General features: G+C 42.4%; 2 protein-coding genes and 1 long non-coding RNA gene across 7 annotated transcripts in view; 1 reads left to right on the forward strand and 2 right to left on the reverse strand.

Moving 5' to 3' along the window:
* Positions 1-862, reverse strand: part of VPS39 (VPS39 subunit of HOPS complex) — a 42,798-nt gene extending 41,936 nt beyond the window's left edge. For both annotated transcript variants that reach the window (XM_053265501.1, XM_053264696.1), the window contains exon 1: positions 595-862. In XM_053265501.1, coding sequence (XP_053121476.1) covers positions 595-667 — 73 coding nt within the window. In that variant the 5' untranslated portion in view covers positions 668-862. The remainder of the gene's footprint in view (positions 1-594) is intronic.
* A 42-nt stretch (positions 863-904) lies between these two features.
* Positions 905-7,177, forward strand: LOC128335579 (uncharacterized). Its single transcript, XR_008311720.1, has 5 exons — positions 905-1,498; positions 2,505-2,566; positions 3,365-3,445; positions 5,051-6,311; positions 7,041-7,177. It is a non-coding gene; the product is annotated as an uncharacterized LOC128335579 (long non-coding RNA).
* The window catches only part of TMEM87A (transmembrane protein 87A), a 44,684-nt gene continuing 24,565 nt past the window's right edge, over positions 4,861-24,979 (reverse strand). Inside the window, exons 12-20 of one of the 4 annotated variants that reach the window (XM_053271947.1) lie at positions 22,890-22,962; positions 19,088-19,192; positions 18,465-18,523; positions 17,506-17,609; positions 16,605-16,678; positions 15,448-15,509; positions 14,682-14,734; positions 8,430-8,460; positions 4,861-7,245 (exon numbers count right to left, since the gene is read on the reverse strand). In XM_053271947.1, the coding sequence (XP_053127922.1) occupies positions 7,204-7,245; positions 8,430-8,460; positions 14,682-14,734; positions 15,448-15,509; positions 16,605-16,678; positions 17,506-17,609; positions 18,465-18,523; positions 19,088-19,192; positions 22,890-22,962 (603 nt within the window). In that variant the 3' untranslated portion in view covers positions 4,861-7,203. Of the gene's footprint in view, positions 7,246-8,429; positions 8,461-14,681; positions 14,738-15,447; positions 15,510-16,604; positions 16,679-17,505; positions 17,610-18,464; positions 18,524-19,087; positions 19,193-22,889; positions 22,963-24,979 lie in introns of all 4 variants that reach the window. The other 3 variants (XM_053270269.1, XM_053271127.1, XM_053269428.1) reach the window with 3 other exon arrangements.

The raw sequence follows: 24,979 nt of genomic DNA on the forward strand, positions 1-24,979 counted from the left end.
ACACCCACCATAGCAGGGGAGCCACAGACATTCACGACCCTGTGCCATGCACACACACCCCTTTGCTTACAGACACATGTCATGCTTTACAGTGTTCACCACGTGACATAAAGCACACTCAGACGGAAGAGTCAAGTGCGAAGCAGCCCTTACAACACAGTCCTATGCATTTTTTACTCGAAGCAAGTCCCACTGCGCTTCCTAGTAAGTGTGCTGAGCAGTGCGACCTTAAGGCCTCCTGTCAAGATCCAAATTGAAGATATGCCGTTTGTTGCCATCAGATTTTTCTCCCACCCTTCCCCTGCAGGCTCATGGATAACACATCAGGTACTGAATCACCTTAGCAGCTACCAGTCCAGACCCAGGACGTGGTGGTCGCTCTTCCAGATGAGCTAGAGCGGGCTCATAAGGGTCTTGATCTTATGCATGGAGCACAAAACTAACTAGAGGGAAAGGCAGAATGAAGGAAGGTGTGCAGGAAGAGAGGGGAGGGCCAGGGAGAGGTGCGTTTGCAGCGGGCTGACACGGGTGACTGAAGGAGGGGAAGAAAGGGAGAAGCGCTCGGCCAGCGCGCGACGGTCCCACTTCACTCACCCCAAGCAGCCAGACAGTCGATCTGCAGAGGCAGTTTTTCCAAAATCGGCACCGGCTCGAAGGCGTCGTGCATGATGGCGACAGGCCTCGGTGGGTCGCCCCCTTCCGAAAAGGGCGCAACTGCCGCGGCCCGTTTAGGAGCGCCTCGGCTGCGACAGGGGTCGAACCAGAAACAGCAGTCGCGACAGCCCCCGCCCCCTCCGAGCCCAGCCCCGACTCAGCCAGGCCCACCACGACGTCACCGGCATGGGATCAATTTCCCTTATTTACCATTTCCTCCTTTCCGGCGCACCTGAGTATGCGCAGATGTAGTGGAACATGCGCAGTATGGTCAAACGAAGCTGCTTTCTGCCCACAACTCCTCCGCCTCCAGGAAACCCCCTTCAGCTTGGCCTGCTCTAAAGAAACGTCGCCTGCCAGTTTCGCTCTGTCGGGTTTTTCGGCCAGTGGCAAAGCCCGTCCAAGCATGCTACTGGCTCCTTTCCCTGCTCTGTGCACCTATTTATGTTAATTGCCTGGTGGTGGCCGCGCAGCCGGGCTGTCAGGGCCTATTTTCAAAAATAAGAGACGTTGTGGAGCTCGATGCCTGCAATAAAGAGGCATCCATAATGTTCTTGGGAAATGTGGGGCAGAAATACAGTGTTGTATGGGACTGGGGGAGTCTGGAGTAAGGGGAGACTCTTGAAAAGAAAGGACATCTAGCAAGTCTAGCAAGCCAAAGTGACTGACATTTCTCATCAGTCTGCCCTGATTATTACAGACTCGTTTTTAATTTGCTTTCAAGAATAATGCTCATATTCTTGGATTCTGATCGCATACATATAGTTAGTTGAGATTTACTGGCGGGAAGGAACTCTGCACATGATCCGAGGTCATTTCTTCATATTTCCTGGTCTGAGGCATGGTATTTAACCAATTTTGTATTTATAAACTGTATTAATAATTGCCTTACCGCAAGAGAGTGCTCAAGGCAATAGAGAACACACAAAAGATACTGATATATGTTAAAACCCACAACAGAAACAACATATTAAGAAGGACAATAATTAACTATATATTAAAAGCCTGATGAATTAAACATAACTAACAAATACCTAATGGTGCAGCGGGGAAATGACTTGATTAGCAAGCCAGAGGTTGCCAGTTTGAATCCCCGCTGGTATGTTTCCCAGACTATGGGAAACATACTGGTATATGTTGGTATACATGCTGGCATATGTTTCCCAGACTATGCAAAATACCTATATTGGGCAGCAGCGATATAGAAAGATACTGAAAGGCAGCATCTCATACCGTGTGGGAGACGACAATGGTAAACACTTCCTGTATTCTACCCAAGAAAACCACAGAGCTCTGTGGTCGCCAGGAGTCAACACCGACTCGACAGCACACTTAAAAATAAACACCTAATCTATTGTTCCCCTGGGAGTTATTCGCACATGGCTTCATGCTTCAGGATAGATGTTGAGCAAAGCCACTTTGAAGTACACTCGCAGCACTGAGGGAAGCAGCTCCTCCCCTCTGCTCTCAGGGTTGCTTCTGATGCAAGTTCACATTTTCCTTCATCTAGCCAATGGTGAAGGGTGGGGAGAGGGAGAGAGTACTGAAGAGCTATATTTGCATGTGTAAAGAGTATCCTTATCGTGCTATTAATTCTACATCACTGGCCTTTTCATAAAAAGTTGCTTAAGAACCCAGAAATACCTCCAGATAAGCTAGAATTCGCAAGACAAAGCCCAACTTGTGTGTGGAGTGGGTCCAAGGATCTCAGAGGGACTTCGGGGTAAGTTTGGCTGGTATGTGAACACACACACTCTCCTATGAAGTAGATTCGGGGTAGAAGCCTTGTGCGTAAAGCCTCCTACTGAGCAAAGAGGCGCCTTTTAAAAGTGGTTATTCTCTTCATTTAGCAGACAGAGAGCAACTGGGCCTATCCATCCCCAACACAGCATCCCTCCAGTGGCTGTTGCTGGTATGTCTTATGTTTCTTTTTAGGTTGTGAGGCCTTTGGGTATAGGGAGCCATTTTATTTATTTCTATGTAAACTGCATTGTGAACTTCTGTTGAAAAGCAGCATATAAATATTATTCGTATTTGTATTATATATTTTGAAGAACTTGTTTGTCTGAAAAAAAGTCATACTTCCTGTAGGGATGTGCACGGAACTGACTGCTGCTTCAAAGGTGTGTATGTGTGGGGGGTAGCTTTAAGGACTGAGGAGGGTGCTCTTACCCCGCTCCCCCCGGCCACATTTCCTCTGCCACTGCTACATGCAAAATCAGTCCCTCAGGGTGGCAGCGTACCTCCTTGCCACCCCAGTGTGTCACGGACTGGAAGTGGCCGGTGCACTTACTCATGACACACCATGCAGTTCCGGTTCATGATGCACCAGGGTGGCAAGGCGGTATGCTGCCACCCCACAGGACCAATTTTGCACACAGTGTTGGCGGGGGAAATGTGTGGGGGGGGGACGTGGGGGGGGAAGAGCACCCTCCCCAGTCCTTAAAGCTATCCCCCCACCTTTGAAACAGCAGAACCGCCGGACTCTTGAACCTGTTTGGAAGTCCATAAAAGGGCCTCCAAACCAGTTCCATGCACATCCCTAACTTCCTGATGACCTGCAGCTACCAAATTCTGCATACACAATCCTGCCACTGAAATTAGCTGAATGCACTTCTTTTTACCCCAGAATACGCTGGGAGAAGGATTTAAATATTTTTGGAAGAAATTCTGACTATAATCATATTTTAACTGTTCTTGTTCTCAACAGATTTTTAACCATCAATAATTCCAAAATGGCATCATGCCCAAGAGAAGATGATCTTTCTCAGATTCAAATTTACCATATATGGTAATAATTTAAAGAAAATGAATGTTTAAAGTTGAACTCCTACAAATCTCAAACTGTTTACTTTCATTTTGCAAGCACAAAATTATATTACATACATTTAATTTCTTGAACTTTCCTAGAAGTATATTTTACACAAAATGACTTTGCCCAGTCAACAACAGGCTCCCCAACTAGTATCCAATAAAGTATATATGGGAACTATCTTATACCAAGTCATATCATTGGTCCATCTAACCCAGTACTTTCTATGCTAATTCGTAATGACACACCAAAGTTTCATGTAGAAATCTTTCCCAGCTCTGCTATTTGAGATCTTGAAATTGACAATGCCAGGGACTAAATATTGGTGTTTTTTTGGTGGTGGTTATTTTTTGTTTGTTTTTGCATGCAGCTTGTTTCACCACTGAACTATAGGCCCTCCCGTCAGAGCAAATTGCAGTTTTGATGTCACAACAGAGCAGCTCTATCTTGAGTGCCCACAAGCACACCTCGTTCATGAAGATGTTTGCAGGTCTTCCCCAGATGTTCTCAAGAAAGTAATTGAGGTGTATTCCTACCGATACAGATTCTACATCATATGAAGGCCTATAGCTTATGGCCTGTATTTATCAGCAAAATATGAAAAATTTCATGCCAAATCTAATACAAGAAACAAAAATCGTAGGTAACCGTGGTGACACATGGTGGGAGGTAATCCAGAAACAGAGTAATACTAATAGCTGGCTCGGGCACAGAGCATCTGCGCTTCTAGTTCTCCTCCCTCCTTCCCACCTCCCTCTTGGCTCTCCCCCATTCTCAGCCCCACCCCAGGCCACCACTGCTTTCTCTTTCCCCGCTGCCATTTCCACCACACACACCCCGGCTGCCATTGTTTTCTCTCTGCCCCACCCATGCCACCTGCATGCCTGTCCGCTGCTGATTTCCTCTCCCACTCCTGGCAGCTTGCTTGCGAACTCTCGCAAGAGCTGCCACACATGAGATTAGCAACAGGTACTTCTTAGAGAATTATATATAGAGATATTAGTACCTAAAAAACAGTAAAGTGATAAGCAAGGTTTTGAATTCTCAAGAACGTTTAATCAGGCTGGATGTTAAGTATTAAGTAAAACAAAGGGGGGTGGGGTGTAAGGAAGGAAGGCAGGCACAGAAGCACCTGAGGTCTTCAGCTTGTAATAGTTTTAAAACAAAGTACAGTTTTTATGCAGCCTTATCTGGATTCCTTCTCCTCAACAGCTGCTTTTTGAGAAAAAGAGGCACTTCAAGCTGGATACAGACTTCTTTAGTATGCATTCCAAAGAACATCTAGATTGACACTTTATATGTGAATTTGTATTTGTTTAAAAGGCATGTATAGCAGTATTTATAACAAAGCAAGAAAGGAACATTTAAATATTTAAATATTGACTTCCACCAACTTTAAGAAAAAAAGAAACTTTATTATACAGAACAGAAATCTGCAAATGAATCAAATGAAAAAATGCCTGTTAAGTTACAGGGAAACCCATTACCAAACCACTTATGTATAAGTACAATGAAAACAAACTAGGGAGACAGAATTCAAACACTGGCAGATTTCAAAAATTTGATGTGAAATTTTTATTCCAGATTTTGCTGGAGCGATGTGTGTGTCATTACCACGAGGAAAGCCCAAATGCTGGCATCAACATTTTAAAAATACAATTTTACATTCAAAAATGATCCTCCTTTTCCTGCAAGCAAAACATTTTGAACAGAAGTATCCCAGCAGAGCACAGAAGTATTATTGCAGTACATTTGTCATCACAAAAGTAACCAAATCTGCTCGTTTTCCAAGACTGTATCGTCTTCCTAGGGTTTAAGCTCAACTTTCTGGGGAGTCTTACAAAATCCTGTAAAGTACTTGAATTTTCCAATACACTTAATTATAAAAAGAAGTTATTAGAGGTAGCCCCTCCTCAAGAATCATGAAGTGAAGAGCTCTGGGGTTTCAGAGGCATTGTGACAAAGAATTGTGAGGGGAGGACTGGATGGGGAGAATTATACGAGTGTTTGGAGCATGTGATAGGATGCTTCCTGATTTTTTTTATTTTGGCAAGGAGGGGGACATGGGGCAGTTAGGCACCTCACAGAATGAGGATGTGCTGTACATGCTGTAGGGAAGAGGGGATATTCAGGCTGCACCTGACATGATATTATTTGAAAACAGCAATGGGAATAGTGGCTATTTTGGATCACATTTATGTATAGAATATGTGCAAATCTAGGTCAGATTACACCAAGTACACAATAATTTGGAACAGTTCTGCAAATCTGTGGCCAAACATAGCTCACCAGGGCTTTGATAAAACATCTGGATTTTGCTGCCTATCTGTAACTACAAAACATATGAGTGTAGTCAGGCCCACAATACATGGCTAGTGAATTGCATTTGGCTTGGTGGGTCAAAAGCTGTACAGGTCTAGTTCACAGAGTCAGTCTGCACAGGATGGCTGAATCCAGCCATATGATATGGGTTCCAATATAGCAATATTGGAAGCAGAGAATGGGCATAGGACTACTGGGTGACAATGAACAGTTGACAGGGTATTTTATTAAATTATACATGGCTCAGACTTGAAAATTGAATGCTCATGCTCACACCCCTTTGCCAGCAATGAGATGGGCAACACACACTAAAAATTAAGCAATCATTGCTTCAAAGTATGTAAAACTTAAAATAGACAATATTCCCTATCCAGGGGGGTGAATAAAATTGCACTTCATTTGATTAAAAACATTAGCCATTAGATAACATTTTCAAATTTTCTTCTTCTAAAGCCCTCTTCTTTTCCCAAGCTAGACAACAGAATCTTCAGTCAACTGCTGCTACATTCAAGAAGAGTGAAAGGTACTGACCAGTGAACCAGATTCTTGCACACAGCAGGCTGCACACACACAACTGGGTGTAAGGCTCTCTTATAAATGGCTGATGCTGCCAACACTGACAGTGCCAATCCTCTGCTGGGGAGCAGAGGGGTTGGGATTCAATCTCTCTACACATAAGCTATGGAGAGGGGCTATAGCTCAGTGGTAGAGCACATGCTTTGCATGCAGAAGGTTCCAGGATCAATCCCTGGCACTTTGAGGTAAAGGTGGGGAAAGCCCTTGCCTGAAACCCTGGAGAGCCACTGCCAGTTAGAGTAGACAATACTGACATAGATGGACTAATGGTGTGACTCAGTACAAGGCAGCTTCCTATGTTCATACAAGCCCCAGAAGCCAACTACAGGAATTACTACTCAGCGCAGCACCTTTTTGACTATGTGGATTGCTGCAAACTGTTGGCACGCAGAAGGTTGCCTTTGTGCACATATCACCTTTGCTGGTTTGGGGAAACTGGTCATAGTCGCTCTTCCTTCCTTCCTCCCCGTATGTAGTTAAAACATATGGGATTTCGCTAATATGTTGAATTAATAGTTCTTCAGGCAGTTAAAGAGTTTTAGTTTGATATAAAGAATTTTTAAGTAACAGAATATGCTGCAATAAAAGACATTTAGATGGCTTAAAAATCCAACTTGCAGCAACAATGCAAATGCTTTCCTAGATTTACCAACACGTGTGTAACTCTCTTCCACAGTGACCCAAGTAAAATGTTCTCCCTGTGAGAACAGTATCTAATTCCAAAGGTGAAGATCAAGGAACATATTAGAAGAATGCAGCACTGGAACATTCTGAGGGAGACAGAAGTTTCTTCCTTTCTCCAACAGCAGGGAGTCTTATCCTACAAACTGTTTGCTGTTTCACTCCATTTTGGATCTTTCAAAATGTGTGATCATTCTTTCCTGCAAGATTAACACACAGAGAGATTACAAGGGTCAACATTTCTTTTTTTTCTTTTAAATAATATATTATTGCAATATAAAAGCTCAAGTATTATTTAAGTAATGGGTCTTCTCTGAAAAACTTTATCTAGATTCAATTATCTAGGTCATTTCTAAAATAACAACTCTATAATGTGACTTGTTAAGATGATGAACCATGATAGAAATTAAAATGATAATGTCCTAAATACTATCTAACAATCTAAATATCATCTTTGTAAAAGCTAACCATTTTCAAGGCTTGGTAAATATTAGATCTCAGCACACGGGCTCATTCAAAAGAACAACTTTGCCACATAAAATGACAGGTAAAAAATTATTCTGTAGTGACTGTCACCTTGAAAATGGACATCATGTCATTGTACATGCAAATTGTGACCATAATGTGTCTGTGGGCAGAAACTGAACAGGGAATACAAGAAGAATGAACTTTCCAAGAACACACTACAAGTGTTTAATTTAAGTTGCATAGAATTTGCTTGCTGGAAAATACATAAGCCATGTATCATCTATTTCTCTGATCACTCAGACCATGAGGTTCCCTATGTCCAATCCCTATAGTAACCCATTCCTTCTACATCCAACACTAAACTCCTTGTCTTTACCTTTAAAGGTATGGCCTTACTGCACCTATCTTTCTGCCCTAATTGCCCAATATATTCCTGCCTGTAATCTTTATTCCTCAAGTTCTATTCCCATCTTCAGTTGCTTGAAGGCTCCTTCCCTCCCAGAACAGTCTCAATGCAGCCATTATGGTATCCAGATCTGCACATTTCCCTCTTCCCTTCCAATCCTTTTTTCCTTTTTGTATCATCATGATTAAACTGAAAGTCATTATTTTAAACTACAAACTCCCTTGAGTTTATTAACAATGCAGTATATTAAAATACCAAATGACTTCAATAGCTACAATATTCAAATTCTAGTTCAATGCCTTGATTATAAAAGATTTAAGGCAAATATAAAATCTTTGTCCTCTATTTCTCAGTACTTCCTTTTTGCCTTTATTTGTTCCCTGATGCACTGACAGGAACACTTGGAGCATTTATGTTATAAGAGGCTGAAATCATCTCCTTAATAGTTGGCTCATGACTTCCCTTGCATGTCACAGGACTTGAACTGCTACTGAAGGCTTATCTACTGACCTCATCTGAATCCAGAAGCGCTGGGAGAGCACTGCATTGGGAAGGGGAAAGAAACACATATTGTTGATAAGCAGAATTAATGCTGGCAATTATAACTATAATACTAGCATGAAAGGTTATTCATAAACACAGAAGTTATATGTTATTACAGTACAGACATGCCTCGCCAATCACAAGGGATCCGTTCCAGGAAAACCTTGTGATTAGCAAACAATTGAAAACAACGGGAAATGGGGTTAGAGGAGCCACAGTCGCAAAAGCACCTCAAAAACAAGGAGAAACAAATAGAAAAGCACCAAAATCCACTCAAAAACAAAGGGAAACAAGTTAAACACTAAAAATCCACTCTCACTCTGTCCTGGCCCAAGCAAGGTAGTGGAGGACCAACTTTCCCCTCCCACCCACTCACTTGCCCACCAGCCGGCTGACCCACTCACTCACCACCCCATGGACCAGAATGGCGGGTGCACTCTTGCTTTCTTTGCTCTTCTGCTCCCACTTCTCTCCCTCTTTCTCTCTTCTGTCTCTCTCTCTCCTTTGCTGCTCTATTCTCGCTTCTTTCTCTCTGTTCATATTCTTCGCTTCCTCCAAGGTGCCTACCCTTTTCCCCCAGCCCGCCCTAACTTTCCCTGCCTGCCTGCTCACGCACTGGCTGACCCACTCATTCACAACCCCAAGGCACTCGCTTGCTTTCTTTGCTCTTCTGCTCCCAGTTCGCTCCCTCTCTTCCTCCTCTGATGCTCTCCATCTCTCTCTCTCTTTCCTCCCTCCATATTCTTCACTTCCTCTGAGGAGCCAGCCCTTTCGCCCCAACATGCCCCTCCTGTGGCTGCCTCGCTGAGAGGAGGAACGGAGAGTTTTGCTGCGAGGCAAACCAGCAGCAGCTGCTCGTCACATTTTGCCAAAGTGGAACTAAGGACGGAGAAGCAAGTAGAAGCACACTCACCACCCCCAGCAGGACCTAGGCAGCTCACAAGCTTAGCAGGACACGATTAAAACAGACAGCAACCTCCTTCCCGCAGCTCCTGCCTACCCCTCTCCCCGTCCTTCAAGTCAGTACATCTCCAACAAAGCTAGCCCTGTCTCTCCTCCTGAGGACTCTCTCGCCCATGAACGACAGACTGACTTGCCTCTGCTTCTCTCCTTCTCTTTCCTCCCTCCCCTCTCACCTCTGTTGCCCTCTTTCTCTCCCTCTTTCCTCCCTCCCTCTCTCTGTTCATGTTCTTTGCTTCTTCTGAGGAGTCTGCCCTTTCACCCCAGCCCACCCCTCCTGTGTCTGCCTCACTGAGAGGAGAAACAGCTCACAAGCTTAGCAGGGTGGTTTCCAGATAGCAAGCCTTACAACACAAGACGTGGTATAAACTGCAACTTTTTGTGTGCCGAATTCAAACCGCAGTTGAAATCTGTTGTAAGGTCCTTTGTAAGGCATTATGGGCAAATACAGCTATTTTTCTGCAAAGCTGATGCAACGTTATAGGGCTGTAAAGCAGCAATAAAATCCAAAAGAATGCATCGGAAATGTGTATGGCACCTTGCTTACAGTAATGTCACAACACAGGCAGTACGGAAGCACACTTAAGGGATATGCCGTGACACTGTGGTAGCGTGCAATCTGGAAAGCGCCCAGGACACGACTAAGACAGACCGCCACCTCCTCCCCTCAGCTCCTGCCCACCCCACTCCCCGTCCTTCAAGTCGGCACCTCTCTGCAACCAAGTCAGCCTTGTCTCCCCTTCCTGAGGGCTCTCTTGCCCATGAACAACAGACTGGCTGTCTCTCTCTTGCCTCCACTTCTCTCTCCTTCCCGCTTCTTGCCACCCAAATCACATGATAACTCGCAGATACTTGGGTCACATTAGGCAAGAACAGTCACAAGCTTCCAGTCGCGGATACGCAAAACCGTAGTTGACAAGGGAGGACTGTTCAAGTGAAAGCACAGAACCAGAAAACACCTGTATATTTTTACCAACAGAAAAAGAAGCAAAGAAAATTTGCAGTGAACTGGTCAGCAGGGATTATCGTGCGCTAGAGCAGTATTTCTCAGCCGCCGGTCCGCGGGCTGATACCAGTCTGCAAGGCATTGGGTATTGGTCTGTGGGGCATCACTAATACAAACCACCCCCCAAAAAACAATTTAGGGCCGGTGGGGGCCACCACTGGGTGCTCTCCAGAGCTCATTTCCAGGCAGCCCTTGGTGCTGGATAACGTTCATGAATGTTATCCAGCAGCAAGGGCTGCCTGCCTAGAAATGAGCCCTGGAGAGCTCACTTGGGCTCCGTGGATCCTGGGCCCCGTAGATCCCAGGCACCACCCCTTTTGCACGTGACATCATGAGCAGTGGGGCGGGGCCTGGGATCCACAGAGCCTGGGCAAGCTCTCCAGAGCTCATTTCTAGACAGGCAGCCCTAGCTGCTGGATAACATTCATTTCACTTCCTCGAAATAAACGTTATCGAGCATCAAGGGCTACCTGGAAATGAGCTCCTTGTGGTGGCAGCCTCTGCTGGCCCAAAATTGTTTGGGGAGTGCCTGGGGGTGGGGGCAAGGGGGACAACCCCTTTACTAGCTTCTGGTCCTGGAAACTGTGCACAAAGAATGTACCAGTTTTTTCTTTCAGTTATGGGAGAACTTAATAAGATCTCCTCACAAATAGATAGTATGACGACTGCAAAGTTATCTTTTCAACAGGAGGGATTTCAGACCAATTCAGAGGCTAGATCTCAGATGACTTCTAGTGAGATAATGCAGTCTGAACAACATAAGGCTTCCCCAGGATAGCTGCATTGATAAACAAACGCCGGGGGATCCATGTGTTACTCTATCAGATCCTGGAAATGACTATATGATGGGGCTTAGGGGAAAGATTACATATTCAATCTTCGATACAGCTAAATGTTTCACAAACTCATTCAAGTACAGATGGGTTTTACTTGCCTGGCATTATCCTTTCTCTGAAGTTAAAAAGATTTGGATATATATGTTTTTAGATTCAAAATAAGTCTTAACTGCATTATTTTCTCTCTTTTCAGCTTTTACTGGTTTACTGGCAAGTCTTTGATAACATTCTGTTATGGCTTTTTCTTGTTCCTGCATTTTACTATTTTCATTTTAGTTTAATAGCATTACCAATTGGCCTGGGTCACTGATGATAAAAGGCTCCCCCCCACTCTCTATTCCAGTATAGATTATTACAATGTTTTAGTTTACTAGTTTTCCTTTGTCTAGTAGGAAATAAGTTTTTTATATTTACTAATTTGAACATCTTTGTTATTTTTCCACTTTGGTATTATCTATTTCTAATTAATCTGATCTATTTCTAATTAATCTGATAGGCTTCCAAACAAAGCTTTTGCCATATTTTTGGTAGTCCTTCAATTTCTTTCTTTCCTTTTAAAATCAAATTGTTTAGAGAAAAACTGTATTTAATTACAGATTACTTCACTCTGCCATTTTCTTTCATTATTATTATTATTACTATCATTGTTTTTCTTTTCCTTTTCCTTTTCTCAGTTTGCCTTGATGTAATTATTCAATATTTTATGGGAGATAATACACTAAATACCTGAATATATAAAAACCAATGAGATTCAGGTTTAATTTGAAGCTCATAACTGATAGAGTTGCCACTTTTTTGTCACTATACTTTTTTCCCTTGGATTTTGCTTTAAAAGGATGCTTGGCCAGACTAGACAGCTTTGATGATAAGAATGTACTTTACTTGTGGATAATAAGTTTGCTAAACAAGTATGCAAAACTGTTTTTATTAGTGGCTATTGTAAGTTTGGACATGTACCTTATTCTTTTGATCTTATATTTATTTCTTTTCCCCCCCTAAGACCATAAGAACAGCCCTGCTGGATCAGGCAGAAGGCCCATCTAGTCCAGCATCCTGTTTCGCACAGTGGCCCACCAGATGCCACTGGAAGCCACAGGCAGGAGTTGAGGACGTGCCCTCTCTCCTGCTGTTACTCCCCTGCAACTGGTAATCAGAGGCATCCTGCCTCTGAGGCTGGAGGTGGCCTATAGCCCTCACACTAGTAGCCGATGATAGACCTCTCCTCCATGGAGTTATCCAAACCCCTCTTAAAGCCATCCAGGTTGTTGGCTGTCACCACATCCTGTGGCAGAGAGTTCCACAAGTGGATCACACGTTGTGTGAAAAAGTACTTCCGTTTGTTGGTCCTAGACCTCCTGGCAATCAATTTCATGGAGTGACCCCTGGTTCTAGTGTTGTGTGAGAGGGAAAAGAATTTCTCTCTCTCCACTTTCTCCACACCATGCATGATTTTATAGAGCTCTATCATGTCTCCCCGCAGTCGTCTTTTTTCTAAACTAAAAAGCCCCAGGTGTTGTAGTCTTGCCTCATAAGAAAGATGCTCTAGGCCCCTGATCTGTACCTTCTTCAGTTGCCCTCTTCTGTACCTTCTCCAGTTCAACAATGTCCTTTTTAAGATATGGTGACCAGAATTGTACGCAGTACTCCAAGTGTGGTCACACCATAGTTTTGTATAAGGGCATTATAATGTTAGCCGTTTTATTTTCAATCCCCTTCCGAATGATCCCTAGCATGGAATTTGCCTTTTTCACAGCTGCCGCACATTGAGTCGACACTTTCAACAAGCTGTCCACCACGACCCCAAGATCCCTCTCCTGGTCCGTCACTGACAGCTCGGATCCCATCAGCATATACTTGAAGTTGGGGTTTTTCGTCCCAATGTGCATCACTTTACACTTGCTAACATTGAACCGCATTTGCCATTTTGTCGCCCACTCCCCCAGTTTGGAGATATCCTTTTGGAGCTGCTCACAATCCGTTTCGGATTTCACTACCCGGAAGAGTTTGGTATCATCTGCAAATTTGGCCACCTCGCTGCTTACCCCTGCCTCTAGATCATTTATGAATAAATTAAAAAGCACGGGTCCCAGTACATATCCCTGGGGGACCCCACTTCTTACTTCCCTCCATTGTGAAAACTCTCCATTTATACCTACCCTCTGTTTCCTGTCTTTCAACCAGTTAGCAATCCACACATGTACTTGTCCCTTTATCCCATGACAGCTAAGTTTCCTTCCTTTGATGAGGAACTTTGTCAAAAGCTTTTTGGAAGTCCAGGTAGACTACAGGTATGTCAACTGGATCACCTTGATCCACACACTCGTTGACACTCTCAAAGAAGTCCAAAAGGTTGGTGAGGCAAGATTTACCTTTGCAGAAGCCATGCTGGCTTACTCCCAGCAGGGCCTGTTCTTCTAGGTGCTCTACAATTTTATCCTTGAGGATGCTTTCCATCAATTTGCCTGGAACGGACGTTAGGCTAACCGGCCTGTAATTTCCCGGATCGCCCCTAGATCCCTTCTTGAAAATCGGTGTTACATTTGCTACTCTCTAGTCCTCAGGTACAGAGCCCGATTTCAGGGATAAAGTTAAATATTTTAGCAAGGAGGTCGGCAATTTCACATTTGAGTTCTTTGAGGACTCTTGGATGCATGCCATCCGGCCCTGGTGATTTGTTAGCTTTCAGTTTTTCCAGACAGTTTAGAACATCATCCCTTGTCACTTCTATCTGACTCAGCTCTCTAGCCTCTATCCCTAAAAAGCCTGGTTCAGGAACAGGTATATGCTCAGTATCCTCTGCCGTGAAGAACTAATTTAGTTTCTCTGCAACCTCCATATCCTCCTTAATAATCCCTTTCACTCCCTCATTGTCTAATGGCCCAACCGCCTCCCTGGCAGGTTTCCTGCGTCTGATGTACTTAAAGAAGTTTTTGTTATTCCCCTTGATACTTTTGGCTAAATGTTCCTCAAACTCTCTTTTTGCCTCCCTTATTGTCACCTTGCATTTCTTTTGCCAGAGTTTGTGTTCCTTTCTGTTCTCTTCGTTTGGACAGGCCTTCCAATTTCGGAAGGAAGTCTTTTGTATCTTTATATCTTTAAAACCTTTTGTATCTTTATATCCTTAAAACCAATAAAATTTATTTTTTTAAAAAAAAAAGAATGTACCAGTCCATGACTCCAAAAACGTTGAGGAACACTGGGCTAGAGCACCAGGTTATGCACCATCACTGCAGCTGGTTACAACTCAGATTCACAGTGTACAAAAAGGACTGGTAGCAGGCACCCCACAGACAGAATCCATACTAATTCAAGAATTCAACTAGCAACATCTTCTCTATTCTAGAAATTGTGATTATTTTCAGTGCTTTTGCTTCAACTGCATCTGTAACCAAGATATGTCAAACTACATATGCTTACACATCAGTCACTGAAGAAGGAACGTTCTCTTCTACCCATTTCAGATCATCATCCTGCTAGATTAAAACAAATCCATGTATTAGTAGATGGTGGTTCTATCCGAAAATAACATTACATATTTTCTCCCATAGCATTCTCTATAACAGATGACTGGTGTAGCATTGTGGTTAAGAGACGGAGGTACAAATCAGAAAGTCTCTGGTTCGAGTCTCACCAATGTCATCAATTCACTAGGCCTGAGGCAAGCCACTTCCTCTCAGCCTCAGCACCCTCTCCCAATTTGCAACATGAGGATAATACTTTTTTTTTTGCAGTTGTTAAAAGAATAACAAGATAATGAATGTGAAGCACTCTGAGCGCTCAAAAGCACTATACAAATTGTAAGTATTAACATTTTGCCATTCTTCTGAACAAGAAAGATAAATAATGCATAATACCTTGTATTTCTTTATTTTCCTACAAAGCAAATTTTTAGTTCTGAAAATATTTTAACTTTAAAACACTTTAAAACTACATTTAGTTTTGGGGGGGAAAATAAAAGTTTTATATTGTTAGTTAATTTTTCAAAATGATTTTAAATTATTTTAAGGTTTTAATTGCTTGGTTGTGTCTTTAATGTTTGATCTATATTTTGTAAACTGCCCAGAGATGCATATGATGGACAGTACAGAAATATGAAAAATTAAATTAAATTAAATATAACTATATTTGACATCCATCCACCTCTTTCAATGGCACAATGTAAATATGACAAAAATAAACTTACTGCTTTGGTGGCTTTAGGATTTCCATTTGATTCTTGTTTTGAACTTCTTATTTTCATTCCCTCTGTGGGGAATAGCAAGAGAAAAAAACCTCATTTAACTATACCACCAGAAAAAGGATCAGGGGTGTAGCTATAATTGAGCAGATGGGTTCAAAGAACCCAGGGGCCCCCAAGTCCACCCCTCCCTATTTGCTTGATTATCTCCTTCACTCCAAGGTGCCGCCAGGGAGAGGGGTGAACACAGGCCCCCTCTCCCTTAGCTACGCCCCTGAAGAGGACGATTAAAGACTATGGCTGACATCCAGACTTATGCAGTACTGATACACCAGCATTTCCCCTCACACAATGGAGACAGGGCGATTTTTGACAATTTTCCCTTTCTTCAGCAATTACGGTACCTTTTGAAACTATGTCCCCAAGGACATCTGCCCTTATGACTAAATTGTGAACAATTTTTTTTGCTATCTAGCAGAAAGTTAAACGGTGCAAGTTTTTTTTAAAAAAATTACGTTATCTCCACATAATGAACAGAAAATTCCAATATATTAGGTTTTCAACTACTGTCCAAATTCTGCTGATGTACAAAGGCTGGTAGACTACCATATGAAATCAACATGTCAGTTTACTCACTTGGGGACAAGACTGCATCCTTAGCAACATCATTGACAGTAACAGAATACAAGAAGGCAACTAATACAAACAGAAGTTGAACCTAGCAAGCACTATTGGCACTCCTCCTCTAGACTGAAGTGGGGGCAGGGTCAGTTATGTTGTTGAAAAGTCTATAAAGCCAGTGTGCTTGTTAGTAATACAGAGAACACACTTATTTATTTGATTTGATTTGATTTGATTTGATTTGTATACCGCCCTTCCCAAATGGCTCAGGGAAGTTTACAATTAAAACAAACCACTAAAACAGTAAAGAGCTAAAACAAATTAAAAAACAGTATAACAATTAACAATTTAAAAACATTTAAAAACAACAATTAAACAATTACAGTGATTAAAATCCCAAAATCAGGTTTTTAATTTTAAAATAAACCAGGTATTAAAACCCCCAAAATTTTTAGAAAACTGAGAAAGCTTGGGTGAAAAGATGGGTTTTCCTCACTTTCCTCTCCAAAGGTACCCATTCAGAACTAAGACTGTCTTCTTACCAAAACTTTCTTTTAGCATTGGCTCCTTCTGTTCATCATCCTCCTCTTCCTCAGACAGTGGTGAAAAAGCAAATCTTTTAAGGATAAAATAAAGTATAAATGGCTGTTCCAGTTCAAAAACGCATACATACTTTTGTGTATACACACAAATATATGTATACAATATATAAACACGTTACGTTGTTCAAAGGCTTTTTTCAATATTTATTAATGCAATGCTGGTCATAAGATCTAAGGATGTGATTCTATGGATATTTGCATGGGAGTAAGTCATACTGGCTGACATGATAAGGAAAATTACACAAAGCAGTCCCATTGAAATTAAAAGGACAAGTTAGGCAATGCCTCAATTGTCCATTTAGTTTCAGTGGAACTACCGTTAGTAATTTCCCCCATCCCATTAGCCACTGAACATAGTGCAGCTTGCTCCTAAGTAAACATGCAAGATTGTGCAAGATTGTGCTGTAAATCTTTAAAAAGTAGTGGATACCCAAAATAATCAAGTAACATAACATGACTGTTGTACAGCTTTGCAGTTATAGATTTACATGGCATTCTTGATATTACCTTTTTTTAAAACTTGCATTTTATTGAAGAGCATAAACAAAATTACAGGTGGGACAAGGATAGAGGTGTGTAGTTATGTGTCAGAGTACATGCTTTGCATGCAGAAGGTCTCAGGTTCAACCCCTGAAATCTCCAAGTAGGGCTGGGAAAGACACATGGCCAAAACCCTGGGAAGCTGCTGTCAGTCTAGACAATACTCAGCTAGGTGGACCAATTATCTGACTCAGGATGAGGCAGCTTCACATGAACATACATGGTAGATCAAGAAATGGATGGTAAGAAGGATTCAAGACAACCTTAGCTTGCAAACTGTTCTAGATAATAAGTGTTATACCTCTGGTTGTTGGCAGATGGCCTCCAAAGAACCATGATGACAAAAAGGATCATTGAAAACAAAAGCCGCCAGATTGCATCATCTACCCACAGCTCCTGCCAATCCTGTTAAAATATAAGGAAATTATAGACACAGACAACACCCACCCACATCATTTTTATAGGAGAAAAACAAACATCTTCAACATAGCAAGGCACAGACTCCATACTAAATGAATCTACAACTCTTATCCACCCCCATAATGGGTTGACCTGGAGTCATTATTAACTTCCTAAGAACATAATCCAGGGTTTTAAAACTGTTTTGAATGTTTTAACTGTTAATTGTTTTATGGTGTTTTATAATCTCTGTTTTTAACTGTTAATTGATTTTAATTGTTTTGTTTTAATGTAAACTGCCCTGAGCCATTTTTGGAAGGGCAGTATAGAAATTGAATAAATAAATAAAATAAATAATAACCAAAAACATACATTCTTCATGGGCACATCTATATATTTAATTTTCTTAGCCGGCATGCATGCCCAGGATTTGGCAGCGGAACTCTCGCGACATGCTGCGAGAGTTCCTGCATTAATAATGGAGGCAGCCCAGCCCAGCCGAGTGAGAAGGGAGGAGGAGAGGGGGAAGAAAGCGGCGGTGGCGGGCAGGCGGATGGATGGGGGGGAGAAAATAGTGGCGGCGGGCGGATGTGGGGAGAGAAAAGTGGCAGCGGCGGGCAGATGGGGGGAGGAAAAACCAGCGGCAGCGGGTGGGCAGACGGGAGGGAGAAAAAAGCCGCGGGCGGGAGAAAGCGGCAGCCAGTGGGGGGAGGGGGGAAGAAGCGGCACCGGCGGGCAGGCGACTGGCGGGTGGGCTTGCGGGAGAGAAAGCCAGGTGGGGGGGGACTAGAGGCGCAGATGGTCTGTGCTTGGTTCAGCTAGTTAGTTTACTATTTAAAAAAAAAGACAAATGAAGCTTACCGACTGACAGTCTACCAGCCTGAATTTCATTGTGGTCCAGATGATAAAAACAACAGATGCTGAAGGGGGGGGGTTGCGGTTAATTAAAACAAAAACAAAAACACATTTGGTAAAAGAGTAGCAAGTGAGACTGAACTGCAGAACTTCTCAGATACTCTGAAATCATCTATGACCATGGGAATTACGTTGAATAGCAATATATACTATTGGGCTTGTGGTTATCCACCTGTATTTCATTAACAATGTAACAAATGCACTTTTGAGCACTTACTCCTTATCCTTCTAAAACAAACAAAAACCCTATTTTGTTTAAACTCATTCTGCTCTCATAGTTTCATAGTCAGTTCACCAGATTGGATGAGGTTATAGATAACTTTGCCTCTTATCTAAACAAATTTTTTTAATTAAAATAAGAAAGCTCTGTCTATATCATGGTCAGAGTCAACAAAACATTAAAGCACAATTTGTTTGCTTGCTTAAGGCACCTACTTTGTTTCCTTTCTACACTTCCTATTTAATGTACAAGCATTGAGGTTATGCTCCATGATAAAGTGTGCCCCTGGAATACCTGGCACAAAATGTCCCCTTAAAAGGTTTAGGAAGAAATTATTTCTAAAACTCACCTGCTATTGCCAAGATAAGAGTATTGGTGAAGTGTCGGTAGAGAGAGAGCTTCACAACGTTCCTCCGAAGTTTTAACAACTTCATTGTTTGCGTCAAACTGATGAATATGTATGATGAGTCAAGAAAAATAAAGGCTTAATAAAAAGAGCTAGCCAAATTAACCAAGAATATTTGGATTCAGTGTACGCAAATACTGGCATTCTACTGGAATGTTACTACTATACCCCTAAACAATGGCAGCCCACCACAATAAACACAGAACTCATAAACATCAGAGGGAAGATCACTGTTATTCTAGAGTGTGCTTCATTTTCCAGTTATTCTCAGGACCCGCACATGGATGCTGTCGAAACCCATTTCTGTGTGGTGATGCTCCCAAGGCTGTTACATGTGGAAATTTTATTTATTTATTTATTTAAATTCCCTTATATACCACCTCCTCCAAAGACTCTAGGCGGTGAACAACAATGCAACTATGCTAATAACAATTAATTAAAATAATTACTACTACTACTACAGGATAAATGTCTGGCGAAACAGGTGGGACTTGAGAAGGGCCTTAAAAGCAACCAGGGAGGGGGCTGAACAAATTTTGGGGTGAAGAGTGTTCCAAAGAAGAGGGGCGGCCATAGAGAAGGCCCTCTTACAGGCTCAGGCACCATGCACTACACCAGAGCCTAGGACACTAAGGAGGGCCAGCTGAGAGGATAGGCCTCACAGGTTGGGATACAACTGGCCAAGAGAGGTAATCCCGGAGATATACAGGTGCTAAGCCCATAAGGGTTTTATAGGTGAGAACCAGCACTTTGAATTGGACCCAGAAGCTAACAACTAGTGCAGCGACCGTAAAAGAGATGTAACACTATCAAATCTATGGCCACCCATGAGGAGGCGGGCCACTGCATTCTGGACTAGTTGAAGCTTCTGAATCGTTTTCAAAGGCAACCCTAGGTAGAGCACATTACAGTAATCCAAACGAGAAGTAACAAAGGCATGAGATACTATTGCCTTTGGTGGATAACTCCATCCACACGAAATATATAGTGATGGTATACAGACAATCAAGAATGCATGTGGTCACCTGTTTACAAACTTTACAGCTCCACTATAAAGCACTAACACATGACAGCCATTTTCAGCAGTTTCCATATAAGAGCCATAAATGCTATATATACGTATACATGCACAAATATGCTTCAGAAAAATCAAGAGGTTTCTTTGGAGAATCAAGATTCTCTCTTCCACAAATGCAATGTGCAGACAGTTCTGTCAAGTTCTAGTGATTCTATCAACACCCTGGGTGACATCTGGAATAGGGTCATGGCTAAGACCATTAACATGCTTAGTTGTAAGTGCCCTTTCCTATTTGGTAGTCAAATCGGCTCCCTGGTTTTCTGGGGCTCTGAATATGATGAAATAGCTGAGATAATACTAGAGTAAAACTTGAGTCAATTGGCTAGAGCCCATTTTAGGGCCTAAACCATGGCAGCCATAGTGGCGGAGGTGTCTCGCTTTTTCACAATTATTCAATCAGCCACCAGAGCTTTTCCAAATAGTGAGAGGCCTCTTGTATCTTGGCCCATAAGATGGTGGGGTTGCTAATTGTAACCAATTTGCAAAATAAATTGCGGACAAAGTGACTCACATCCATACTGAATTGCCCCATACTAATTATAGTACTGGAGAATGCATTGCGGACAGTATGTTCAGAGGTATGAGGTCAACCACCTGTGTGCACCATCCTTGCCCAACCTAGCTAACTAAAGTAACAAGAGGAGGGCTGGCCAAGTTGTTCAAGATTTGAGATATGCTGTTTTGTAGGAGTGTGCATAAAGGGGTTTGCGCAGACAGGTTTGGTCAAACTGATTGGCTAGGCAAGTCAGTTCCACAAACCTGTTTGCAACTGAACCTCTTGAACTGGCCCAGTTCGTAGTGGTCTGGTTTGATCATGAACTGGTTTTGCGCATCCCTACTGTTTTGTCTAAAAGGAGGCAATAGGGAGACCATTATTGGAAAAAAGCACTCTCTCAATCCCATTGTATTGGATAATACAGGCCCGTCTCAAATCTTGCATGATCAAGAGGTGGTGCCCCAATTCCAGGCATTTCTGGATGACATGGATTATCTAAGAATAAGAACACAAGAACAGCCCTGCTGGATCAAGCCTAAGGCCTATCTAGTCTAGCAACCTGTTTCACAATGTGGCCCACCAGATGCCTCTGAGTAGCCCACAGGCAAGAGGTGAAGGCATGTCTCTTCTTGCCGTTGCTCCCCTGCGACTGGTATTTAGAGGCATCTTGCCTCTGAGGCAGGAGGTGGCCTATAGCCATCTAGATCTATTTCAGTCTAGTTTCCATCCTGCTGATAGAACAGAGACAACCTTGGTAGACAATCTACAACAGGGACTGGATGAGAGAGTGTGTCCCTATTTTTCTGGACCTCTCAGGGGCTTTCAATATCATCTTTCTGGGCTGAATGGCTATGATGGTGATTGAGGGCATTCTTATAGTGATTTACAGGGGCAGTCTGGAAGTGCTTGTGAACCCAGCTTTGCTCCTAGATTTCTATGTGGCAGCTGTGGCCAGGAATGCCTTTACATAGATTTGGCTGGTGTGAAAAATATACCTGTTTCTGGATAGAATGGACCTAGTCACAGTCACACATGCTTTAGATATACAGTACTGAGACCGATTCTGTAGCATGCTTTGTATGCACCTGTCTTTGAAAATCATCTGGAAACTTTAGCTTGCACAAAATGCAACAGTTAATGTTTAGACTGAGGCCTGATTTGAGGATTTATCTTGGCATGAAACTCCTTTTCTATACCAATTGCATAGGCAGACAAAATTCATAGTTCTGGTTATTACCTTTAACGTCCTAAATGACTTGGGATCATATCTAAAGGTCAGTCTCCTCCTATATGACCCTGCCCACCCACTAAGGTAAAGCGGGGCAGGGCGGGGGCCTCTTACGTGTCCTACCACCATCCAAGACACAGTTGGCAGAGAAGTCTTCTTTAGTGTAGCACCGCTCTTTAGAATGCTCTAACAAGGGGAATCCATGTGCTCCCCACCCCACATGATCCCATTCCACCGCCTATTAAAAATATTATTTCATCAGGTTTTTAGTCAATCTGCTAACTGACTCTACACATCTTTCTTGGTGTTTTTAACTTACTGATATGGCTGATATTCCATCATTGTTCTTGCTTTTTATCTATTTATGATCATGTTTTTATTGTATTGTTAGCTACTGTGAGCGGTCCAGTTCTTGGACCAAAAATGCAAGGTATAAGTTTGTTTACTGTGTACTGGCAAAGAGTGAACAGCATTGGGGGGTGGGTGAGTGTGTACACACACAGCGCACACGTGCACACACACTGTAGCTTCTGTGCCCAAAAGAAGCAGAGCCATTCACTGGTTGCCAGGAAACAGAAATTCTTACTGCAAAAATGCAGAATGAGGACAAACTTCACCTATCTGAAGGCAGTGACATCACTGCCCTGAGGAGCAAGATCCCTTCCAAAACTTACAACCATTTGTGACCCTATCAGATTTCTCACCCAAGTTCTGAAAGTGCAGCTTTCACAATGCTCTGAGATTAACAGACATGTAGCGTGATGCTAAGAATTTGACAAATCCTGATGAGCTCACTTCCTTGCAAGTGAAATCAATTCAATCTTAGCCTTAAAGAATTATATATGTGAAGAGAAATGGTCAACAGCTGATTCTGGCAAAAAATACCACCCACCATGAAAACCCAAAGAAATTAGCACTACACCAAATAAGCCAGTGAAGAAGGATATCCACCAACAGAGGGCAGTATCTAGGAAAGCCAGTGGAATAAAAGCCAAGGAGGCAAGATCATTCTGTGCCTAGAGAGACAAAGAGAAAAAGGCATTGAGACCAAGGCAGATGGGAAGCAAGAAACAAGCCCACAGTTGCCAGTCATTACATTGCTGTCAGAAGATATGACACAGAATCCCAAAGGCATAAATATGCCCTTTCTCTACTCAGTGAAACAAGAGATTAGTATTACACCAATCAGGAGTCTTTTGCAGAAAAGCTGAAACATTACCAGTTCCAGTCACTCAGGTTTACAATATTAATTTTTTTTTAAATTGATAACTGCATCTTCTAGCTTTGATTTGCTTTTCACCAACCATGCCTGGTAAGAAAACTATTCACAATACCTCAAGAGTAAAGCAGCAGCAGCAGACATGTTAGTTTAAACAAAAGTCTTCCCCAAGTCTATATCAAGCAAGGACAGGAGGGGTCCGATTTTCAAAGCAAATGGATATGCAGGCATGGGGAGCTGAACCCTTTCCATACCCAGCACTTACCTCCCTGCAGTCTCTCCCCGCCCCCCAGCACTCCCCCCTCCCAGCCAAGTTCACTTCTTGCATTGAAACTAGTCAAAGAGAAAAGCATCTGGGGAAAGGGACATACTGTGGGCAGGATTTGGCCCTCCATACTAACATGTGCCTTTTGCTGAAAAATGTATTTCTATCTTTCTTTCTAGGACAGATCTGGGTTTAAATATGCAGATCCACCACTGTCACAGCTGGTTTGGCCTGAGTCTCTTTCCGAAGCATTTCAAGATGCCCCTCTTTTGGCTGACTTTTAGTGGCAAAACTTATTTATTACATGTTTATATAGATTATTATACCCCACCTTTTGATCATCCGCCTCAAGGTGGCTGGCTTAATAATTATTTAGTACTGAATGGAGTCTGCACTAGAGTTATTAGTTTATTATTTCAATCTATTTGCAACTGTGTGGGGCTTTCATTCATATATGTTTAATATTATGGTTGTTTTTATTTATTTATTTAGCTCTATTTTAACTTTATTTCTATTGAAACAATAATAATCTCCCAGCCCCAACTAATGATGGCCACTAGCTTGGATGGCTTTAAAAGGGACAAATTCATGAGGAGAAGTCTTTCAATGGCTAACCCCTGCTAACTGGGCAAAGAGGCACCTTTTACTGTGGTGATTCTCTTTATTTAGCAGGGGGAGAGTAACTGGCCCTATCCACCCCCAGCACAGTACTTCCAGTGACTGTTGCTAGTGTGTGTCCTATGTTTCCTTTTAGAATGTGAGCCCTTTGGGGACAGGGAGCCATTTTATTTGATATTTTTGTTTTATTTCTCTTTGTAAACCGCCCTGAGCCATTTTTGGAAAGGCGGTATAGAAATTGAATTATTATTATTATTAATAATAATAAGATCTACAAATTGAAATTGAAAGGCTGTGGCAGAAGAAGACCAAAATAATCCCAGTGGTAACTGGCGCCCTGGGTGCAGTTCCAAAAGACCTTGAAGAGCACCTCAACACCATAGGGGCCACAGAAATCACCATCAGCCAATTACAAAAAGCAGCTTTACTGGGAACAGCCTATATTCTGCGACGATATCTATAACAACTGACAATAAAATTCAGCCATCCCAGGTCCTTGGGAAGGACTCGATGTCTGGATAAACCAGTCAATAACACCTGTCTGACTGTGTAAACAATAATAATAATAATAGTCTGGTGACTCTAGGCCACCTCCGGCCACAGAGACAAGATGCCTCTGAATATTAGCTTCAGGGGAGCAACAGCAAGAGAGAGGGCATGCCCTCACCTCTTGCCTGTGGGCTTCTCAGAGGCATCTGGTGGGCTACTGTGTGAAACAGGATGTTGGATTAGATAGCCCTTGGGCCTGATCCAGCAGGGCTGTTCTTAACAACATTAAATTAAATTAAATTACAAAATATACAAAACATAAAACCAGTGTACTGAATCCTGACCTGAGGACTGGAGAGCCTAAATATCCAAACTTAATAAATAAAATTAAATGAATCATTAAGACATAGCACTTTACTGGAACCAGTGCCAGTTGTGATGA

The sequence above is a fragment of the Hemicordylus capensis genome, chromosome 1 (genome assembly GCF_027244095.1).
Source record: "Hemicordylus capensis ecotype Gifberg chromosome 1, rHemCap1.1.pri, whole genome shotgun sequence".
Lineage (NCBI taxonomy): Eukaryota > Metazoa > Chordata > Lepidosauria > Squamata > Cordylidae > Hemicordylus > Hemicordylus capensis.